The 21,940-nt window shown below is 39.5% G+C and overlaps 1 protein-coding gene across 24 annotated transcripts in view; it reads left to right on the top strand.

The window, feature by feature from the left end:
- Positions 1 to 21,940, top strand: part of ALPK1 (alpha kinase 1) — a 117,756-nt gene that overhangs the window by 50,017 nt on the left and 45,799 nt on the right. For 16 of the 24 annotated variants that reach the window (XM_061164181.1, XM_061164196.1, XM_061164195.1 and 13 more), the window contains 2 exons: positions 13,696 to 13,875; positions 17,542 to 17,696. In XM_061164181.1, the coding sequence (XP_061020164.1) occupies positions 13,755 to 13,875; positions 17,542 to 17,696 (276 nt within the window). In that variant the 5' untranslated portion in view covers positions 13,696 to 13,754. Of the gene's footprint in view, positions 1 to 13,643; positions 13,876 to 17,541; positions 17,697 to 21,940 lie in introns of those variants that run through there. The other 8 variants (XM_061164189.1, XM_061164184.1, XM_061164191.1 and 5 more) reach the window with 4 other exon arrangements.

Raw genomic sequence — 21,940 nt, 5'->3', positions numbered from 1 at the left:
TTTACCTTTTGGCCCTCAAAGCACGTGAGTATCTGAGTGCTGCTTCATCACGGCCACTTGCCACTGGAGGAAACACAAGTCTGTACTTGTTCCCAGGCCAGAAGCAGGATCCCTGCCAAGATCCATCGGTTGCTGGTGACTTGAACACACTGTTTGAGTCCCACGGCCACATGGAGGACTTCTATTCTGTCTGTCCAGGAGTGTGGCCTGCCAATCCCCGGCCTAGAGGCCCACCCCCAGGCGCCTTTGACACTGCAAGTGTGAAATAAATAAGGAGCTTTGCCTGTGTCTCAGAGCAAAGAAGAAGATAAGGGGCCAGAGGTGTTTCTGTCTGATCTGTAATCCGATGGCCGCCCTTTCCCTTAGCTGCTCCAGGGCTCACTTTTCTGACAACTCAGACAGCTGATTAAACCAAGTGAGCTGGGTTTAAGAGGTTCTTTTTAAAGTAAATAAAATTCACATCTTTCTTCCTGAAGTTGTCTGACTGGTCATAATATTTCAATTTTCTATGAGCATTTTATTCCTTAATTGAATGTGGATCTGGAGAATTATTTAGGGGATAATCCCATTATTACATGGCTTTATACTGAGAAAATTATCAAGAACGTGCAGACTTTACACAGCCAAGCAATTTTTTTCTCAAAGCCATAAACTCTAATGAAGCCAACAAGGAAACCAAATCCAAAGAAAAGCAGATTAAGGAGGAACTGGGTGACCCTTTAAAAAATAAAATTTTATTTCTTGAAAATTGTATTGATAACAGTAACCGATACCTACAAAGCACTTTTTACATTCTAGGTAACATTCTTCATATTTTACAAATATTGACTCCATTGACCCTTTTAGCACTCTGTGGGATTAGTCCTATTGCTACCCCCTCTTTAGAGATGAGGAAACTGAGACATGATTTGTCTAAGGCTGCTCAGCTGGCAAGTAGTGGAACTGAAATTTAAACCTAAGAACCCTGACTGCAAAATGCAAGTGCTTCACTTGACTGCCTATGGATGACTTATACAATGAAACTGCAGTTCTTCATATCAGTACCTTTGTTTTTCTCTTCCAACAGTTTCAGAGTCCCCTCATTCCTTTTCTCCAGTACAGACTGCTTCTTTGTGGGCCGTCTCTAACTTCAAAATCCACATGGTTCTTTGAAAAATAACTCTCGGCTGTGGGAATTATATATACAGATTTGAAAATATTTTGTTGCAAAATTAATCTTAATCTTCACATTTGCTGGCCTCATCAGAAGTACATAACGCTTCATGAGGGGCTTCCCAGGTGGCGCTAGTAGTTAAGAGCCCGCATGTCAACGCAGAAGACAGACATGGATTCGATTCCTGGTGTGAAAAGATTCCCTGGCGAAGGGAATGGCAACCCACTCCAGTACTCTTGCCTGGAGAATCCCATGGAAAGAGGAGCCTGGTGGGCTACCTTCCATAGGGTCACAAGAAGCTGGACATGACTGAAGCAACTTAGCACACATATAGGCATGCATGCTTCATGCCATTTCCATATACATCCCATAGCATCAGCTGGACTTTCTCCCTATTCCATCCCTGGAGACTTCAGGAAGTTTGCCATTCTGACTGTACAAGTAAACAGAGCCCTTCAGCTGCCTCATCCACCACAGCATAGACTCCATTTCTCCTTTTAATGCAATTTCTCTTTTAAAAGAGAATTGTTTCTCTTCTGGCAAATTACACTTGCTGTGTTAATCTCCAGAACTCTAATACTATTTAAAAGGTAGCAAAGTGTGCTTTGAGGACAAGTTAGAACCCCTGACTTAAAAAGCAGAGACATTACTTTGCCAACAAAGGTCTATCTAGTTAAGGCTATGGTTTTTCCAGTGGTCATGTATGGATGTGAGAGTTGGACTATACAGAAAGCTGAGCACCAAAGAATTGATGCTTTTGAACTGTGGTGCTGGAGAAGACTCTTGAGAGTCCCTTGGACTGCAAGGAGATCCAACCAGTCCATCCTAAAGGAGATCAGTCCTGGGTGTTCATTGGAAGAGCTGATCCTGAAGCTGAAACTCCAATACTTTGGCCACCTGATGCAAAGAGCTGACTCATTTGAAAAGACCCGGATGCTGGGAAAGATTGAGGGCAGGAGGAGAAGGGGATAACAGAGGATGAGATGGTTAGATGGCATCACTGACTCAATGGACATGAGTCTGGGTAAACTTTGGGAGCTGGTGATGGACAGGGAGGCCTGGCGTGCTGCAGTTCATGGGGTTGCAAAGAGTTGGACACGACTGAGCAACTGAACTGAACTGAACTGAATAGAACCCCTGAATTCTTATCCTGATCTTTGCTTGTTACTTGACCTCTTTCTGCCTCGTCACCCCTCTTCATGGCTCAAATTCTTTACCTAGAGTTTGAATAGACAATATCTGCTTCCCAAAAGATATGCCTCAGATTGAAGGCCCTTCAAATATGTAAGAATAATTTTGCCTACTCTGTGAATGGCTCCCAGTATCATGCAGTTCTGGATTTAAGACCTAACAGAGTCCATATATGGGACTGCTCTTCTTTTATTCAGGGTGCAGAAATACAAAGAAAACTCTCCTAGAAGGATCATTTGGAAGTCATAAGCACAGGAGACCAGAGCAGGACCAGATGGCAGGCCTGACTCACCTTGACCTGAGAAGTTGCTTTTCTAGCCATGGGGGCTAGGCTAATAGTTCTTCAGATGTCACCATAGCTGACGAAGTGGGTAACTGTAGCCGGGAGTAAGAGCGGCAGACCCTGAAACAATGGCTTCTTCTTTTTCCTCTTCTTTCTTCCTGAGGCCAGCAGGTAACCTGTTTGTGACCCGGAACACTCTCATTGCACTTTCCTGTGCAGTCAAGTTTGATGAACACATGCAGGGAACTGGAGAGGGTGGTATACAAGAGCAGGAGAGAAAGAGGGAAGAGGCGGCGCTGGGCCCCAACCTCCCACTTTAACAAGCTGTGGCCCTGAGGCTGGAAACCTTGGTACCAAAGAGCCATAGCAAAGAACTTCATTTTCACTAATAGAATTTTCCAAAGCCTATTTCACTATTTTTTAAAAATCACAACACATTGCTTTATCAATGGAATGAAAGATGAATTTGTGTTCAATCTAGTGTTTGTTAAACTAACAGTTCAAGCCACCTGTCTCATAGATTCTTTCAGTAGCCTGTGCATACTCGTGGCTTCCCAATACAAGAGGAGGATCTCTTCCTTGAAGTCGAACTTCATTCCCCAACTAGATTTCTTTCCTTCTCTTCTCTCTTCAACTGTTCCAAATCCTACCCTGGAGAAACCCCTATGCAAGTGTGCCTTCCTGCTCTGAAATCCTGACCCTTTTACTCTCTTTTGATGAAATCACTGGCTCCAGTCCTAAGGGTTTATTACCTATGCAATACACCTAGACTTGAATTTCCATCTTATTATCTTTAGTTTTTTCATTAGATGTCAACTAGGTATCAAAAAATTGTGAAGTAGATGTACTATACACAGAACACAGTGAATATCCATAGATCAAACAACTAATTTAAGTAAAAGAATCTATCACTTCCTTTGAAATCTGTGTCCATATACCTGCGTCCCAACTTCTTCACTCTTCCCTCAGTAAATCCAGTGTTCTAAATTTTTAGTTTATCATTCCCTTACTTTTATTTATAATTTTACCTTATATATTTGTATCCTAGGTATGTTGTTTAGCTGTGAATGTTTATAAATTTTATGCATGTATTCATCTGTGGCTTCCTTTTTTATTTCCAAGATTCATCCATGTTGTTGTATGTAACTGTAATCATTCATTTGCTTATTCTATTCAAGTGTATAATTACACCTCAGTTTTCTAATTCATTTTCCTATTAATGGATATTCAAATCGCCTCCTTTTGTTTGCTATTACAAACTGTGTCACAGTGGACATTTTTATACATATTTCCTCAACCCAGGTCCAAGAGCTTCCCTAAACGAGAGTATATGCCTAAGAGTGGACACCAAGCCACAGTGTGTATGCATCTTTGATTTTACTGGATAATACCAAACAGTGGTGAATGGGAATAACTAACGCTCACTGTTGTTGACAGCTGTTAACCAACTTGCATTTTTTTTTCCAATCAAAAAGTTGTGAATGTTTTTTCATTGTGGTTTGAGTTTATATTTCTTAATTACTGATGAGCAAACTCTGGGAGATAGTGAAAGACAGGTAAGCCTGACCTGCTGCAGCCCACGGAGTCACAGAGAGTTGAATATGATTGAGTGACTGGACAATAACAATCACTGATGAGGTTGGATACTGTTCATAAGTTCATTGACCACCATGTTTCCTTGTGGGAAGCATCTCTTCAATTTATTCGCTCATTCTTTTTCTTCTATGATCCTTCTCTCACCGGTTTACAGGAATTCTTTACATACTCTGGATAGAAATCTTTTGTCAGTTACATATGTTACAAATACTCTCTCCCAGTTTATGACTTGTCTTTTCATTTTCTTTTTGATGTCTTTTTATTAATGAGAAACGTGTCTTTCCAGTTAATTAAATGTATCAATCTTTTCCTTTATAATTTGCTATTTTTGTGTTTAAGAAATTCTTTCCTAACCATAAGTCATAATCTTTTAGGTATTTTTTTAAGAAGTTAAATGGCTTTGTTTTTCACATTTTGATCTTTAATCTGACTTGTATTGATTTAAAAAAAACAGTGAGCTCAATGTTATATATTGAGCTCTGTAGTAAGTCAAGTTTTCATATGTATTGCACTCCTGATTTTATTTAGAAGATCAGTTTGGTCTATCTTAGTGCCAATTATTTTTGCATCATTTAAGGCAATTTTTTATTAATTATTGATGCTATTAATGCTTCTTGCCTTAAAGTATATTTTATCTATTAATATAAGTACATCAACTTTTAGTTAGTATTTTTCTAGTATATCTTTTTCCATCTAATTACTTTTACCTTTTCTATATTCTTATGCTTTGCTAAATCCACATAGCTAATTTTCATCTAGTCCATCATTATCATTTTCAGTTCAGTCACTCAGTCGTGTCCAACTCTTTGAGACCCCATGAACCGCAGCACGCCAGGCCTCCCTGTCCATTACCAACTGCCGGAGTCTACCCAAATCCATGTCCATTGAGTCGGTGATGCCATCCAACCATCTCATCCTCTGTCGTCCCCTTCTCCACCTGCCCTCAATCTTTCCCAGCATCAGGGTCTTTTCAAATGAGTAAGCTCTTCGCATCAGGTGGCCAAAGTATTGGAGTTTCAGTTTCAACACCAGTCCCTCCAATGGAAACCCAGGACTGATCTCCTTTAGGATGGACTGATTGGATCTCCTTGCAGTCCAAGGGACTCTCAAGAATCTTCTCCATCACCACAGTTCAAAAGCATCAATTCTTTGGTGCTCAGCTTTCTTTACAGTCCAACTCTCACATCCATACATGACGACTGGAAAAACCATAGCCTTGACTAGACAGACCTTTGTTGGCAAAGTAATGTCTCTGCTTTTTAATATGCTGTCTAGGTTGGTCAATAGCTTTCCTTCCAAGGAGTAAGGGTCTTTTAATTTCATGGCTGCAATCACCATCTGCAGTGATTTTGGAGCCCAGAAAAATAGAGTCTGACACTATTTCCCATGAGGTGATGGGACCAGATGCCATGATCTTAGTTTTCTGAATGTTGAGCTTTAAGCCAACTTTTTGACTCTCCTCTTTCACTTTCATCAAGAGGCTCTTTAGTTCTTCTTCACTTTCCGCCATAAGGGTGGTGTCATCTGCATATCTGAGGTTATTGATATTTCTCCCTGCAATCTTGATTCCAGCTTGTGCTTCCTCCAGCCCAGCGTTTCTCATGATGTACACTGCATATAAGTTAAATAAGCAGGGTGACAATATACAGCTTTAATGTACTCCTTTTCCTATTTGGAACCAGTCTGTTGTTCCATGTCCAGTTCTTACTGTTGCTTTCTGACCTGCATACAGGTTTCTCAAGAAGCAGGTCAGGTGGTCTGGTATTCCCATCTCCTTCAGAATTTTACTATAATAATGATATATTTGAAATAATGATATCATCATTTGAAATAATGATAATTTTGTTATCATTTTACTATAGTATTTAATTCATTTATCTTTATCAGAAGCATTGATATGTTTATGTTCCACTCTGAATTCCACTTGGATATGTAGTATTTATCATTCCATAATAATGACTTCTTTGACTTGAGTCATTTAGAAGTATATTTCTTAATTTTCCTTTTTCTTGCCTTCTTTTAGACTTTTTTTTCATTTTTTTCCTTCTACTAGTTTCAAAGTTATATGTTTTATTTTAATTTTTTAGGGATCTTCTTAGACATTTTATCAGAGTCTAATGTTAATGTCTCCAATCCTTCTGACCAACTCAAGGATCTTAGAAAACTTAAATGTCCATCACTGTCCTTCTGACATATATGCTTGTTATTTGTGTTTGTATATATATTTTTATATTTTTCATCCTACAAGGCAGACGTTGTTGTAGCTTTTTGCAATCACTGTTTGTTTATACTTAGCCAGTAACATACCACTTTAATGGTTATTATTTCTCCTTGAATCTCTGGCTCTTCACCTGTTTCCTTCTACCTAAAGTACTGACTATAGACATATGCTTGGAACTGTTGATGTTTATTATTATTTTGCAGGGTTTCCCCTTCTAGTATATATTAAAGCTATCTTTTCACTGTCTCCTAGTTTCCATTGTTGCTTTTAGGTAGCTATCTATAAATTTATTGTTATGTCTTTGAAGGTAATCTGCCTTTTCTCTCTGGCCATTTTAAGGATCTTCTCTATATCTTTTTTGCTACCTAGTTTCACTGTGATATTTCTAGGTATGAATTTTTATTTATTTGAGTATCATGGGAATTCTGATTATTGTCTTTCTCCTGGCCAAAAAGTTGTTAGTCATTATCTCTCCAAACTTATTCTGCTTCTTTTCGTCTAGGACTCTGAATATATGTTAGAGCTTTTCCTTCAGTCCTCTGTGTTTCTTAATCTCTCTCGTATTTTCCATCCCTTTGTCTTTTTTCTGTTGCCTTCTAGGTGGCATGTTCTGATGTATCATTCATTTCAAAAGTTCTGTCTTCAGTCAGAGCTAAATTGATCAAATATATCCAATTCCTTATGTTTAAAATTTTTAATTATTAAAATTAAGTAATAGAAATTTTATGATTTTAATATGCCTTTTTATAGTTTCTTGATCTTTATTCATACACTCAACATACTCTTTCAGTTCTTTAAACATGCATATTTTGTAGTATATATCTGAAATTCCATCATCTATAGTCTTGTGGGTCTAATTTTACTATCTGTTGTTTCTGCTTTCATTCATCGTTTCTTTTTACCTTATGCATTTTGATGGCTTTGATCAGGAGCTCATATTTCTTGGTATTTTATAGGTGAGAGTCTTTGAAACTTGGGTTGAAATTAGATTCCTTTAGAGATGATTATGTTTCAGTCAACCAGTTGGCCAAGAAAATCACCAACCTGGGCTTATTTGTAAATAATTTACTTCAAAATAATTATCAGCTAGAGGTTTTTTGGATCTGTGGCTTCGGATTCACAAGAGAAAAACTTTTTGCTCTCTTCCTTGAGGCTGCCTATTTTACATAGACCGTTTTCCTGGAAAGCAAGGGAAGAAGATGAAAAAACATTTTAGCTCACCCCTATGCTAAAAGTGCAAGCTTTTAGGATCTCAGTTTTATGCAAGGTAGAGGGGTGGTCTCTTCTTACACTGCCCTCCTGGGTAGGGCTTTGGTTTTATTTCCTATCCTCCCACGTGCCAAAATAGTGAAAACCGGTTTCAGCTCACAATGCTCGGCAGATATACTCAAGGCAAAGGTTAGCTTCTGTGTTACCTTTCTGGGTTCCAGTTTTTACTTGATTTTTTTGTCTTCTGTGCAGTCTTTCCTCTCTTGCTGTTTCACTGATACACTTTAGAGATTTTAACATACTTCTCCAGTATTATTAGTTGTTTTCAGCAGGAATGTTGGTCAGAGCATAGTCTTCCATGCTGCTAGAAGTATAAGTCTACCCTTTAGCTATTTGGTGACTTAGAAGTTGGCTTCTCTTCCCTTTTTATGCAGTTTTTAAATGCTAACAAATGTCTGTCATGCAAACATATCCAACCAAGCTACACAGTTGTGTTATACTCCAGTCAGACTTTTTTTTCTTTTTATTTACCCATTTCCACCACCAATTGCTTCCCTTGTGGCTCAGCTGGTAAAGAATCCACCTGCAATGTGGAGACCTGGGTTCAATCCCTGGGTTGGGAAGATCCCCTGGAGAAGGGAAAGGCTACCCACTCCAGTATTCTGGTCTGGAGAATTCCATGGACTGTTTAGTCCATGGGGTCACAGAGAGTCAGACACAACTGAGCAACTTTCACTTCACTTCACCACCAATCGGCACGAGAGGTATTATGGCCAGAGGTGACTTGTGGTGTGGCTCAAAAAAGGGTGAAAGTGTGGGAAAGACTGGATTGTCATTGCTAGGGCCTGATAGGAGAAACTTATTCTTTTTGTTTTATGTTGGATACCAGAATATATTTTTTCCTAAAAACAATATGATAAATAATTTTGAATGTAGATGAAAAAGATTTTTAGTATAATTATTCATGTGCACATGAATTACATGAGTTCTATAAGCTTGCTTATAAATTTAACCAACCATTCATTGAATTCCAAAGATAATTTAAATTGAGCATTTAGAATACAATCATGTGTGATATGCTTTGTATAGTTAATTTTTTATATATGTATGTGTTATTCCTCTAACTAATTGTAAATTCCCTAATGGTAGAGACCATCTCTTTTACTTCTTTATGCTTCCCCACATCTTCAAGTCTAAGATTCTCACTAGTTGGCTGGTCAATTATTACTGAGGTGGTAGCCAGTAGACCATGGAATACCTTTGGAGTTCTTTCATTTTCCCTAATTTATCCCCTAGTAGAGGCACTGATCATACAGTGGAAAAAACCCAAGCATAAATACCAAAAGAAATGGGGCTTTGAATAATTCACTGATTTTCTTCTTTCTAATGATGGCCAACTTGCCAGTTACTCTGTAACTTAGCCACTCAGCTAAATTCTTAATCATGGATAAAACTAAAGTATCAATATGCCAAAATCAAATGCAAACTGTATGAACACATAGCCATTTGGCTATATGTATGCATGTGTGTCTTAAATTGTATGATTCTAACTTTGTTATCCTAGATTTGTCTGTTTGCATGTTTCATTGCTTTTTCTGGCCTCTTTCTATTTTATTTTTAAGGAAAAAAATATAGGGGACATTAAAATAGAAAAAATAATACATAGATTATAAAAAATTTTGGGAAACATCCATTTTCCAATTTAGAAATAATGTATAGCTCATAAAGTTTTGCAATTCAAGGGGGAAAAAATTGATATGTGTTAAAATTGAAAATGATTCTTTTTATACATGAAGCTGACCAAAATTTTCAGTGGGACTGTTGCCTGAAGGAAAATTTCCTGGGCTCCAGCCTCTGTTACGTCTAACAATGAACCATACAAATCTAGACAGATGGTTGGATTCCAAAGTGTTTCTCATATTACAGTATTTTCTTCCTATTGTCTCTTCTGAATTCTACAGGGAAAGGGGGAAATGCTGTAACTTTCAAAAAAGTATAAAGAATATCTTCAGTACAGTTTGGAAATTCACAAGTAACAAACATTCATTGTCTTGGAAATCTGTCCTTCCTTTTTAGACATGCTTTCTTGATTAAAATCTCAGTGCTTATGTTGGGCAGTATGATTTATCTTCCTTACTATATTGCTAGAAATAGATGTATTTATGTCTTTTCTTGTCTGTATTCCCTGTCTCAAAGTATGTTAACATCATCCATTCAGTTTTGAGCTATGGTGAGGCAGACATTTGGGACTAACCCTTAAGAGCATTCCTAGCCATCCAACACCAAAGCTGCACCTATTCCATAAACAGTTCTCAAATCTGTCCAATTTTCTATACTTCTGATGTCATCACTCTAGTCCAGAGTCCTGGTATCTCTCACCTGGATTATTGCAATAAGTACTTAACTGATCTACTTGCTGTTTCCTCCCTGCCCTCAATATACAAACTATGTTCAAAACAGAATGATCATTCCCAAGTGTAAAGTTGGTTGTGTTCCTATTGCTACTAGTAGTTTTCTATGACTCTTGGGTAAGCACAAAATTCCTGGCCTAGTACACAAGGCCTTGAAGAGTCCCTGCTTACCCCTCCAGCATCACTTCATATCAACTTTCTCCTTTTGTGTATAGTTCAGCCAACCTGACCTTCTTTCATTCCCTCTATACTTCCTTCTACTTTAGTTAGGGCTGTTCCCTACCATTTTAACTTCAGTAAGTCCTGTTCCTCTTTCAGAGCTTGATTCAGGCATCACATCCTCCGAGAAGCCCCCTTTAACCCACCCTATCCTTACCCAAATGATTAGGTCAAGTCCTGTTGTTTGCCCTCACAAAACCATGTATCTTATCTCTCTTTGACTGCACTTAGACAAAGGGAAGAGATTTATGATCTTGTGCATCAGGAATTAGGGTTTCAAGTAAGGAAACAAAAGCAAAGAAGAATATTTAGCAATAACCTAGCCTCTAAGATTCAAGCCAACACTTCTAAACCACAGAGGAAAGTATGCATAAAAATATTATATTTCAGGGTTTTGAAAAGAGCCAGGAATTTTTCAGTAAATAAACATCAGATGTTGTTTAGCAATAGACAACCCTGTGTTCCTGAGTATGGAATTTAAGACTTGGAAAGATTTTAACAACTGTTCCTAATCAATCAGCTCAAAATATAGATGAGAAAAATGAATCTCAAAAGTGAATCTCAGAGGTCTCAGGCAGATAGTTAATGGTAGAGAATGAAGTGGAATTAGTCATTGAGCATTATTACATATATGTTTTCCTATTTCTAGGTCCTCTTTTCTTTACTACAGTACATTCTTTCAGCTTAAAATAGTAACAGAAACAAAGCAAATAAAATTTATAGTGAAAGACGACTGTCTGCCTTAAGAGGATGATACAGCACCAATAAAACATTACTATAAGCCTTTAGACAAAGGCGTGGTGTGCTAGTAAAATTTTATATAGTGCAGTTTTATTTCTTTGCACACAAGCTCTCATATTTTCTTATTACACTTCTCTTTGGGCTTCCCTGGTGACTCAGATGGTAAAGAATCTGCCTGCAGTGCTAGAGACCTGGATTTGATCCCTGGGTCAGAAAGATCCCCTGGAGAAGGGAATGACTACCCACTCCAGTATTCTTCCCTGGAGAATCCCATGGACAGAGGAGCCTGGCGGACTACAGTCCATGGAGCCCCAAAGAGTCAGACACAACTAAGCGACTAATGCTTCTATATGAAGTCCTTAAAAAGGGAGAAAGAGAATCCCTTTCTTGATCTAACTTAGGACTTGAGGAAAATTAAGTGTCCTACTCACCCATAACTCATTCTGAGCAATGTTTGTTCTTAACCTTCTCATCCAGCAACTGCATTTCCCGGTCTCCAGGTAGCTTCCTGTTATAATCACCATCTCCTTTTTTCAGGGAATGGTGGAATGGGATATCATTGCTACATGGCCTCTTGCTCACTCTAGTCTGCTAATTAACTCTGACCAGTCATTATTGTTTAGTTCTTTTCATAGAAAAGCAAGTTAATGGTCAACTTGTACCACAGAAACACTGACTTATAAACACTTGAGCTTAAAGGGACACTGAAAACCGGTTAGTCCAACAACCCAATCCAAGCAGGAATACTTTCTGAAACATCTTAAACAGAAAAGAAGTTAGATTTATATTTACATTTAAATGCTTCAAGTAACTAATTTCATGACCTCACTTATGTGAATGCTCTTTCAAGTAACAAGAACATTGCATGAAAAACCTCTACTTTTCTTCTTCAACAAATACATGGTTGTCTTCACAAAACAAGTCTGTCACGTTCTAAAATTTCGCTTTGGCAGTTCCATCTGTGTGAAGTATGTGTGTGTGTCTGTTTTAAAACCTAAAGCATAACAATTCAGGTTAAAATGAGAATTACAAAATTTAGATTTCACAGCTTATCCTTCATTTTCTATTCCTTTTAAGTCATAAAATAGAAAAAAGATAGAAAAATGCTTTCTTGCAATTTCAAATTCAAAACCAGCTTCTTAAAGTGAGGATAGTAGAGCACATTTTCCCCAAGAACAACACAATAACTCACCACTTTAATATTTTTAATGATTCCTAAAGCAGTAAATTATTGTGTTGCATGGATCTGCTAGGTGACAGAGGGAGTCGAGTCATCCATACATCTGTTGTACTTTCTTCCTTTTCAGATTCTCTTGCATTGATAATAAGATTCTTAGTGCCATACAAGAGTGCCTAAGCCAAATGGCATCTCCACTGTCTATTCTGGCAAATTCAGAAAGAGAATAACTTCCTTTGTTTTGTTTATAATGTACATTTTTTTTTAAAAAAAGGAAAGCAAAAGGATTTGTTAATTACTGTGTATAAAATAGATAAACAACAAGGATCTACTGTATGGCACAGGGAATATGTAGATGAAATTGAATCACTTTGCTCTATACCAGAAACTAACACAACATTGTAAACCAACTACATGTGCATGCATACTCAGTCACTTCATTTCTGTCCATTTCTTTGTGACCCTATGGACTATAGCCTGTCAGGCTCCTCTGTCCATGAGATTCTCCAGGCAAGAATACTGGAGTGGGTTGCCATGCCCTCTTCCAGGGGATCTTCCTGACCCAGGGATCAAACCCACGTCTCCTGCATTGCAGGCAGATTCTTTACTGCTAAGTCACTGGGGAAGCCCAAATCAAGTATGCTTCAACTTAAAAATAATTTGTTAATCAAGAGACTTTTGGGTATTTATTTGTCAGGCATTTTTTATACTGTCAGTGAGTTATTTTGTTCTTAAAATTACCTTGACTGCAATAGCTCATTACAACATACTCATATTTACATAAGAAGTCTCTCAACTGTATGTGTGTTAAATGGGATGTAAGTAGATCTTATCCATATGATGGATCTAGGAAATTGGATTTTCTGGGATTTCATTTCTCCATTTTATTTGTCAATGTGCCTGGCAGTGAAGAGCTTTAAATTTGGCATCTGTCATTGCCTATTTTGGTCCAAATTATATGATGCTGAATACCACAAAGGATACTGCACAGGGGAAATCAGCAGTGGGTTATGAGAGTGGTAGACTTCATATTACCATGTGCTTATGTCTGAATATTAGAACTGTTAGCCAGATGCTTCCTGTAGACTTTCAGAGAAGCAGAAAGTGGTGTGCCACTGGGATCCAGAAGCACTGATGTGAAGTATGCAGAAGATACATAAATCATAGAGTATATTCATTTCATTTGACTCCATGTGATGCCACTGACTACACTGTGGGTGACCGGGGTCTGCCCCAGGACCCTCTCCCTTCTGCTGTCTGATGCCTTCGAGGTGCTGCCCATCTAGACCAGGCCTGAAATAATTTCACACCCTCCCCTAATAAAGTCCTCAGGGGCTGTCATGTATTTTCATGTGTTTGCTCTATTATCCCTCCCTGCTTGAGTCTTACAGATAATTGATGATGCTTCAGTTAATCATCTTTCCCCTTCTTTTGTTCACCAGGTACCTAAGGCTTGAAGGGGCTCTTTTATTGAGAATCGATGTCTTCTCCTAGGTAATTGATCACCGTAGACCCAGGGACACTTGACTCATCATCAAGAAAGGGTAATCGTCATGAATAATCAAAAAGCTGTAGCTACGCTGCTGCAAGAGTGTAAGCAAGTGCTGGACCAGCTCCTACTGGAGGCGTCAGATATGTCAGAGGAGGACAAGAGGGAGGACGAAAGATGCAGAGGTGAGGTCCCAATGAGAGGCGCTGGGGGCAGCGGGGAGCAGCAGGTTTGCTCTCCTTTACCCTGTCTGAACGACACGGTCTCATCTCTGCCCTATTTTTCTTCTCTTGGCAGATGACCACCAAGAGATGAGTGGATTTCTAGGGCATGAATGGGACATGGGCTGCGGGTGGACGGGCAGGGGAGGAAGCCCACTTTGTTGCAGTGAATTGCTGTCAGTTTGAATTTTAAGCTTCAGTAAACATGAGGGCTACAAGAAACAGTTTAGTTCAAGAAGAACAAAGGGTCCAAGTGGGCTGGTGCACGTAAATTTCAATTATTAAAAAATTGAAGCAACTTCTGAATGGTGGTGCATACTTTTGTTTCAAAATAGGTTTTGTGCCTCATCAGTTTCCATAGACATCTACAGTTTCCACAAATATGTCATCTCACCAGTCCCATCTCTCTTTTTTGACCATCAATTCGTTTCTCGTGTTGTATTTACATACCATTTATAAAATAAATTTACTCAAACTAATAAATACTTATTGTATCATTATCAGGATTTGAGAATTTGGCCTTTTTGCTCATTCATAGTTTGTACCATACATAGTTTTAGATGAATCATTGTTTGGGAAATTTCAATCACAAAATCTAGAAAGCTAAAGCAATTCTAATTTCTTCTTTAGCTAGTTTTGGAGAAGCAACCTTTCTTCCTTAGATTTCTTCTTAGCATTCAGATAAATTTCCCTTCATTTCTATCAGGGTATCTCTCTTATGTGCTTTAAATATTTTTCTTTATATTTTTAGTTGACTGCTATTTGTTACAGAAATAAGATTCCCATATAAAATGCACACTCCCCATCTCTTTTGTTTCTGTTAATTATGTAATGGGAAAAGTTTCTAGGAGAGCATTTTCCCCACATTCTTGTATATAAGTGCATATATTTTTACAGGGGAACCTTCAGGTGCCTTTAGAAGTCTAATTTTGTGTAACCTGTCTGCCAGCCATGCTCTTTTCAAGATAAAATGCCCTGTGTCCAGTTGTTTCAAAACCTTAGTGTTTCCTTTCTTTACTGGCCAGAAACACCAGTGTCTGATTTTGCTCGCCCCAGGGTTGGTCCTCGCTCTCCCCAGGGGCAGTGTGTTGTGTTCTGTTATTTCTCCTGAACGTTTTCTCTTCTCCTTTTACTACATCATGTCCTTTGTCCCTTCAGCTTAAATTCCTTTAAGTTTTGTGTTCTCCGTAGTGAAGACTCTGAACCCCTAAGCGGGAAGCATTTTCTTTTTCTTTCTCTTCTCTAGTGCCACAGAATAGGAGAAATAATCAGTTTAGTTCCAGATAAGGCAAATCACGACTGCAAAATCACTCAATTAGCCATGGCCCTCCAGGTAAGCTGCTTGGGGAAGTGAGGGATCAGAGAGGCAAAGGAGGCTCCTGCTCGTCAGGGGCTGACTGCTGGGGTTGGCTGAATCTGATAAACCAACGTGGGAGGAATCCTATGCTGAGCCGTTGACAAGCTCGGCATTTGCCCATCACCACTGCGTGTTGCATGGTCCACCCAAGCCATTGGTGCGGCTGGGCGCGGTCCGAGCACAGAGCCTGTCCCTGGCGTGGGTCCTGAGCAGCTCTAGCTCACGGCTCAGGCTGCCACGGCCACCGATGTCTCCCGCACATGCTCCCAGAGAAAGGCATTAGCACAGGGTCACTTAGGGCGATGGGACAGCAGGCGGACTCGAACCTTACCACTGGAGGTTTCATTCTTTTCCCTCCTCCTCTCAACCCCATCGTTTTCCCTCAGAAATTGTCCCAGTCAGCATAGGTGACCAGCCTTAGAGACTCTAACCCCCTGAGATAAGAGAAGGAACTAAAATCCAAACAGATATATATTTTAAAAACATATTTCAGGGACATCTTTTATTTCAGTATGCCCCACTGGACAATCCACGTTCGGGCATGACCTATAGGGAAAGAGTGGTATTGAGGAGGAAAAAATATTATTTATAACAAATGGATTTTCCTCATCACCATGAAGAAAGTTTGAAAGTACTTAAAGCTATTTAGTGCCAAAACATAGTGAAATTCTATGAATCCAGAAATCACATTTCTTCTGTCATTTAACTACTCCTTTGACTCCTGAGCTTGACACTCATCGACAGAGTGTCCAAATAATTGATCAGAATTGAAATACTTTGGAGAGTGAAAAGGCTCTGTTAACAAGCACACGATGACTACATAGGACTGTCCTAAGCAAACAGAACTGGATAGTCATCCTATTCATGACTATTTAGAAATATCATTTAAGAAATTTTCTCTACATGTACATCGAAAACATTTTCAGAGATTGAAAGTATGTCAGTGGTGGTAAGAAGAGATTGGGGAATCAGGTTGGTCTCCAACCCCCTGTTTTTGCTTTCATTAGAGGAGAGCCATTGCCCAGAGGAGGCTCGGTGGTTCTGGGTTACTGAATGGGGTGGGGGGACAGTGGTTTCACTGTGATATTTGTAAGTCATGCTTAGGAGCCAGCCCAGATCAGTCATTCATTGACGTAGCCCATGAGTTATCCCCTCAATGCCAAGCAGTCCCTCTCCATCAGGAGGCTTCCTTACATTTGCCCAGTTGGTGACAAGGGCACAAAAAGGCATCAGGAGCCAAGGCAGAGTCAGAGATGCTCCTCAGGAGTATTCTCAAACCCACAGGAGCACACTCCTTTCAGCACCCATCTCACTGCTCTCTAGCCACATCTGTCCTTTCATTGGACTGTGGACTGTGAGCTTCCAGAAGACAGGCATCATGTCCTACCGTGTTTGTAAATCACACTATGATGGTTAAAAGATTAGTCTTGTGTTTACATGAGATATGCTAAATAAGACAAAAGAGGTATGAGAGAGAAAAAAAAAAAGAAGAAGAAGTGCATATACCCTCTGTTATACTAACATTGCAGTAGAAGCTAGGGGCAGCACCATCAAACATTAAAATTTTCAGGGCAAAATGTTGACTGATCTCACCATAGCAAGATTACAAATAGTCTTGAGTCAATTCAAGTCTGGTTTGGGAGCCAAACTTAAAAAAAAAAAAAAAATCTAGTTTCCAAAGCTTTCTAGGTTTCCCAAGTTTGGATAAGAGATTATTGACTTATATTTTTAATTAAATTTGATGTCTATTGAGATTAAATATATCTCCTAAAGTGATACAAGGCTATTTCATAATAAATTGATGTGGGTTTGTTTATATTCATTGTCTATATTCAGACATAGTCCACGGTGAAAGTCTGAGGCGAGGTGAGGTCTTAGAGGAGTAAAAAAGAGATTGATTTGCTGCATTAGCTACAAGCCCCAAATGCCATTCCATCTCAGGCCCTTTCTCATTTTACAGGAAAAATAATATTTCCTTCATTCCTTTCTCTGATTCTTCATGCAGAGACAGTCACTGAAGTGCTTTACTTCCTGCTAAAACCTTTCTTAATGCCTGACTACCCCAATTTACCTGTAGGGCAAAGTAGACCAGAGCCACCCCCTGACAGATAGCTTTTTGCTATTATTCTTTGAGTCAGAACACCAGGTTAGGCCAGCCAGTGAGAAGTAGGGAAAAAAAAAATTGTGCCACTGAGGTGCTTCATCATAACATTGGTAACTCAACAACCTTTTCTTCAACTGCAATTTCCTTACCTGAACTCTGACCTTTTCAGCCTCACTCCCCAGCGAGTTAAGAACCCTGATCCAGGAGGCAAAGGAAATGAAATGGCCCTTCGTGCCTGAAAAGTGGCAATACAAACAAGCTGTGGGCCCAGAGGACAAAACAAACCTGCAGGATGTGATTGGCGCCAGCTTGCAGCAGTTACTGGTAGGAAGACCACACCAGCTGTTCCTTGATACCCCCAAGTCAGGCATTTAGCCTCTAAATGGTGTAATAGATTAAATTTCTTTGAAGCATAAGACAGCCCCTACCCTTACGGTCAGCTCTGCCAAATTGACTAATGTTGGGGGGGTGGGGGGGTGGGGGGGAAGCTTTTCAAAGAGCTCTGTTTGCCCATAAGACCTTCTGTTGGAAAGGCAGATCAAGTAAAAGTGGAGAAGCGTGGTCAGTGGGCCAATGAGAACCTGTCATGCTGAAATATCTGCATATTCTTGGTGGGCTGGAAGCAGTAGTTTTGATTCCACCATGCTTCACTAGCATTTTTATTTTGAAATGCTACCTTCTAAGAGTTGGGTAACTAAAAAAAATAAACTCAGTCACTGTTTCATTCATGTGACTTGGTGTCTAAGCTGTTGAAGCCTGGTATGTCCCTTTCTGAGTCCTGCCTGAAATCCTATTCTCTCCCTATCTCCTCATGATTCACACTGTCTGGGAAGTATTGTCAGAGTTATTGGCATTATTATTCCTTAACTCACTTAATGGAAATGAATCCAATGGGTACCTCTACCCCAGAGGGGAAAGAGCCTCAAGAATAACATGAACTCAGATTGGAGCTCAGATTTCAGGCTTAGGTTCTGGGGATGCTTCCATAAGTGCCGATTTGCTTTTTGATAGTGTCCCCCCCATCACATTCTCTAAGAAGAGACTCTGTTAGCTTGTATTTTTTTTTTTTTTTACATAAAATACAGACATTTGCATGGAGACCAAGCATTACAAGTGATGATAATCTCTTAAAATTTTTATTTTATTGGTTTACATGGGAATGTGTTTGGGGGTCATCCCAAAATAAATGTATAAATAGACATTATCTTTGTCTATCAAAACAAAAATCCAGAAAGATCCCCCTGAACTATGTACACATAACAGCATCGTTGGAGACTTCATTGAAACAGTAACCTCCTCATCAATATTTCCCACCCTCCAAAAAACAGACTGAAGTTAAACAGACTGAGGACCACAGGCAAAGGAAAGTGAATACTTCAAACAAATCTGGTGGTGAGCCAGGGTTTTTAAATAAGTGTGCCTGTTATTTGTGGAGAAGTGGAATGGAAAACAATTATAGTGTATATATCATTTTGGGTTTATAGAATGCTTATATGTGCATCATCTTATTTAATTTTCAAAATAGCCCTCCAGTGATGATTACCATTATCATACCCATTTTGCAGATGACAAAGTTAAGGTACAGGGAGATTAACTTTCTCATGGGAACAGATTAGTGAGGGCTGAAGCTGTGACTCACCTCCTTCCTCCGTCCTACTCCAATTCTCCCTCCAGAAGCCCCAAGGGGTGAACTTGAGAGCCCAGGTGGGAACCCTGAAACTCGTTTACTCTAGTGCAAGCTGTAGGCTGTAACTTTCCGCAATGATGGAAATGTTCTATATTTCTGTTGCCCGATAGGCTAAGCCCTGCCCTCGTGTGGCTCTTGAGCACCTGAAATGTGACTAGAATGATTGAAGAACTGAGTTTTTAGTTTTATTTCATTTTTAAAATGAACTTCTACGTACATACTTCCATGTGGCTAGGGGTACTATTTAATTAGATGTGCTCAGTTTCTCGGCCGTGGCCAACTCTTTGTGACCCCAGGGACTGTAGCCCTCCAGGCTCCTCTGTCCATGGAATTCTCCAGGCAAGAAGACTGCAGTGAGTTGCCATTTTTCTTCTCCAGTTGCCATTTCCTTCTGCACTAATTGGATAGTGCAGCTCAAAAGCAGTGGTGCTGTAAGTTAGACTTCCAAACAAAGCACTTAGTATCACCCAAAACCTGGCTCAGATTCTTGGGCCGTCTACTAGTCTTACCGAATGAAAAACTCTGGGGGTGAGGGTCTAGCAATCAACATCGACAAGCCCTTCAGATGATTCCGATGCATGTTAGAGTTTGAGAATGACTGTTGGAAAGAGAACAGGGTGATGATTGATAGGGCAGTTCAAATAAGTCCATTAGGCTGCTTTAGCCCATAATGTGTTTAAACTGGGAGCTTTTTGAACTCTGAGCATCATTTTCTTTAGCTTACCCAGGAAGCTATAAATTAAAAACAGAGAGCCTGAGCAAAAATGTGAGAGGGGAAGGGCTTTGAAAGCCCTGTGTGCGTCAGCCAGTGGCACATAAGCACTATCTACATAAGGCTTCCGAGGAAGGCGAGAGTGTGGTGGCTTCACAGAGGAAGTGACCCCTGCTTCGACCTTTGAGGCTTAGAAAGTTCCTCGGGATTTCCAGCATAGACTGAGATGCAAGCACATCTCTGTGACCAGGGTTTTACTCCCTTCATTCCATCCACGCTTACTAGATCGCCCTAGGTGCATTCAAAGCTGGTAGTGACATTGGCCAAAAAACTGAAAATGGTGTTTTAAAGTCTTGCTGCGCTTGGGGGTTAATGTGAGTTGAGAGACAAGCTGCTCATCGTTGTTGACTGTTTCAGGAGCCCATTCATTATTCCTTCTACTTTCCCTCTATATATTGCACAGATATCACAATTGGGGGAGCATAAAGGCACAGAGAATTTAAGAAATGTATGCCCTGCTCACAAGGTCACTCAGGGGCAGCTCTAGGAATCAGCCTATTAGGCTGCTTTAGCTCATAATGTGTTTAACCTGGGAGCCTTTTGAATGCTGAGCATCATTTTCTTTAGCTTACCCAGCAAGCTATAAATTAAGCAATCACACCTCCCAAAGAGTCTTGAGATGCTTTCTTATTGTGTCAGACCCCAAGTGCACAATTGCTAAACCACTCTGTTTTGTAAATACGGAGAACTGTAGAGCTATCTTAGCTTGTCAAAAGTATCGCAAGGAAATTCCATGATTTGTTTTTGTCCCGTTATCCACTGGTTTCAATATCACATTTTACCAAGGCTGGAAGGCCAGGTTATTATAATAATCAATTAATTGTGAGAGTCTATTCTTACATAAAAAAATAAAGGTTGCTGAGTTTTTTTTTCAGTTATCTCCTCTTACAGGTTTTTTTTTTTTTTTTTGTAAATCTAAATTTCCACAATACTTTTATGCCTTGAAATGAATCCTTCTCATAAAAAATTTCCCTTCCATTTTAAAAATTAGCATTACATTTGGAGTGTAAACACTGTCTTTAATTCCATAGATAACAGAGCAAAGCGTGAAACTGTGCTGAGTGCCTGAGTTGGTAAAATGAAGGGTCATTTCTAATGTTTCTCACTTAGGCTTAACTTAATTAGCAAAAAAATCATGTGTTTTGTGCTCTGCTTTCTGTTCCACAGCCTCCTCTGTTTCCTCCCTCGCCTACTTTCCCATCCCCCCCATCTTTTCTCCTTTGCTGTGTGGCCACAGACAGAAATTTATGGCAGGGGCCAACCTCCTTTACCCTCCACACAAAGCTTGCTGACTTGAGAGAGTTTGTCCTCTCTCTCCCAGAAAAAACACCTGCAGTACGCTCCCCGAGAAACCTGGAGAGATGGGAGATTAATGCGGCTGTGATAGCCGGCCAGTGTTTTGGGTATTATGCCCTCTCCCCAGGTAGATGGGTGTTTTCCGAGATGATACCAATTATTTATTGCTGAAACATCTGTTGATAACTGCAGCTGCCCTTGTGAAACAAAGCCCATCACAGGGTCACAGGCTATAGGGACATACAATCTTACCTCATGCTAGTTTAGACTATTCAGCAACACCCTGAAGTCCATGGGCTACCGTCATCTGTAGTGTCTCATCGTGCCATAGAAAATACTTTGTAAACATTGCCCTACCCTGCCCTAGAAGCTTTGAAGTATTATTTCATCTTCATCGGTAATTTATATTCCAGTGCCATTGTACGGTGGGAAAAAGAGGGGGAACCTTTTTTGTTTTCTATCTAATTGTATATCCCCTGACACTTTGACCTGTATTATTAGTATTAGTCAGAAAAAGGATTTTCTCCCTCTCTTATTTAAAAATAAAATTTCAAGGGAAAGTAAGCGCTCCTTCAGCTCCTTTCACTCAAAACAATGTTTACACTCTGAGAGGGAAAGATGAAAAGCACAAGCAATTTTTTTCAAGTATCCAAGAAGGGCATTTCAGTTTTTGAAAGGGAACAGTAAGGCCCTTATAAATATCATTCAGAAAAACCTTTGATGGATTTTTCAAAAGGTATTGGACGCTTTTAGCGTTAGCTTCTGTTTAGCTTGGTTTGGGTGGACACAGCAGAATTCTAACTAGTAAAACTG

This window comes from Dama dama, chromosome 17, assembly GCF_033118175.1.
Source record: "Dama dama isolate Ldn47 chromosome 17, ASM3311817v1, whole genome shotgun sequence".
NCBI lineage: Eukaryota > Metazoa > Chordata > Mammalia > Artiodactyla > Cervidae > Dama > Dama dama.
The sequence above is the reverse complement of the archived record's forward strand: the minus strand, read 5'-3'. Positions and strand labels throughout refer to the sequence as shown.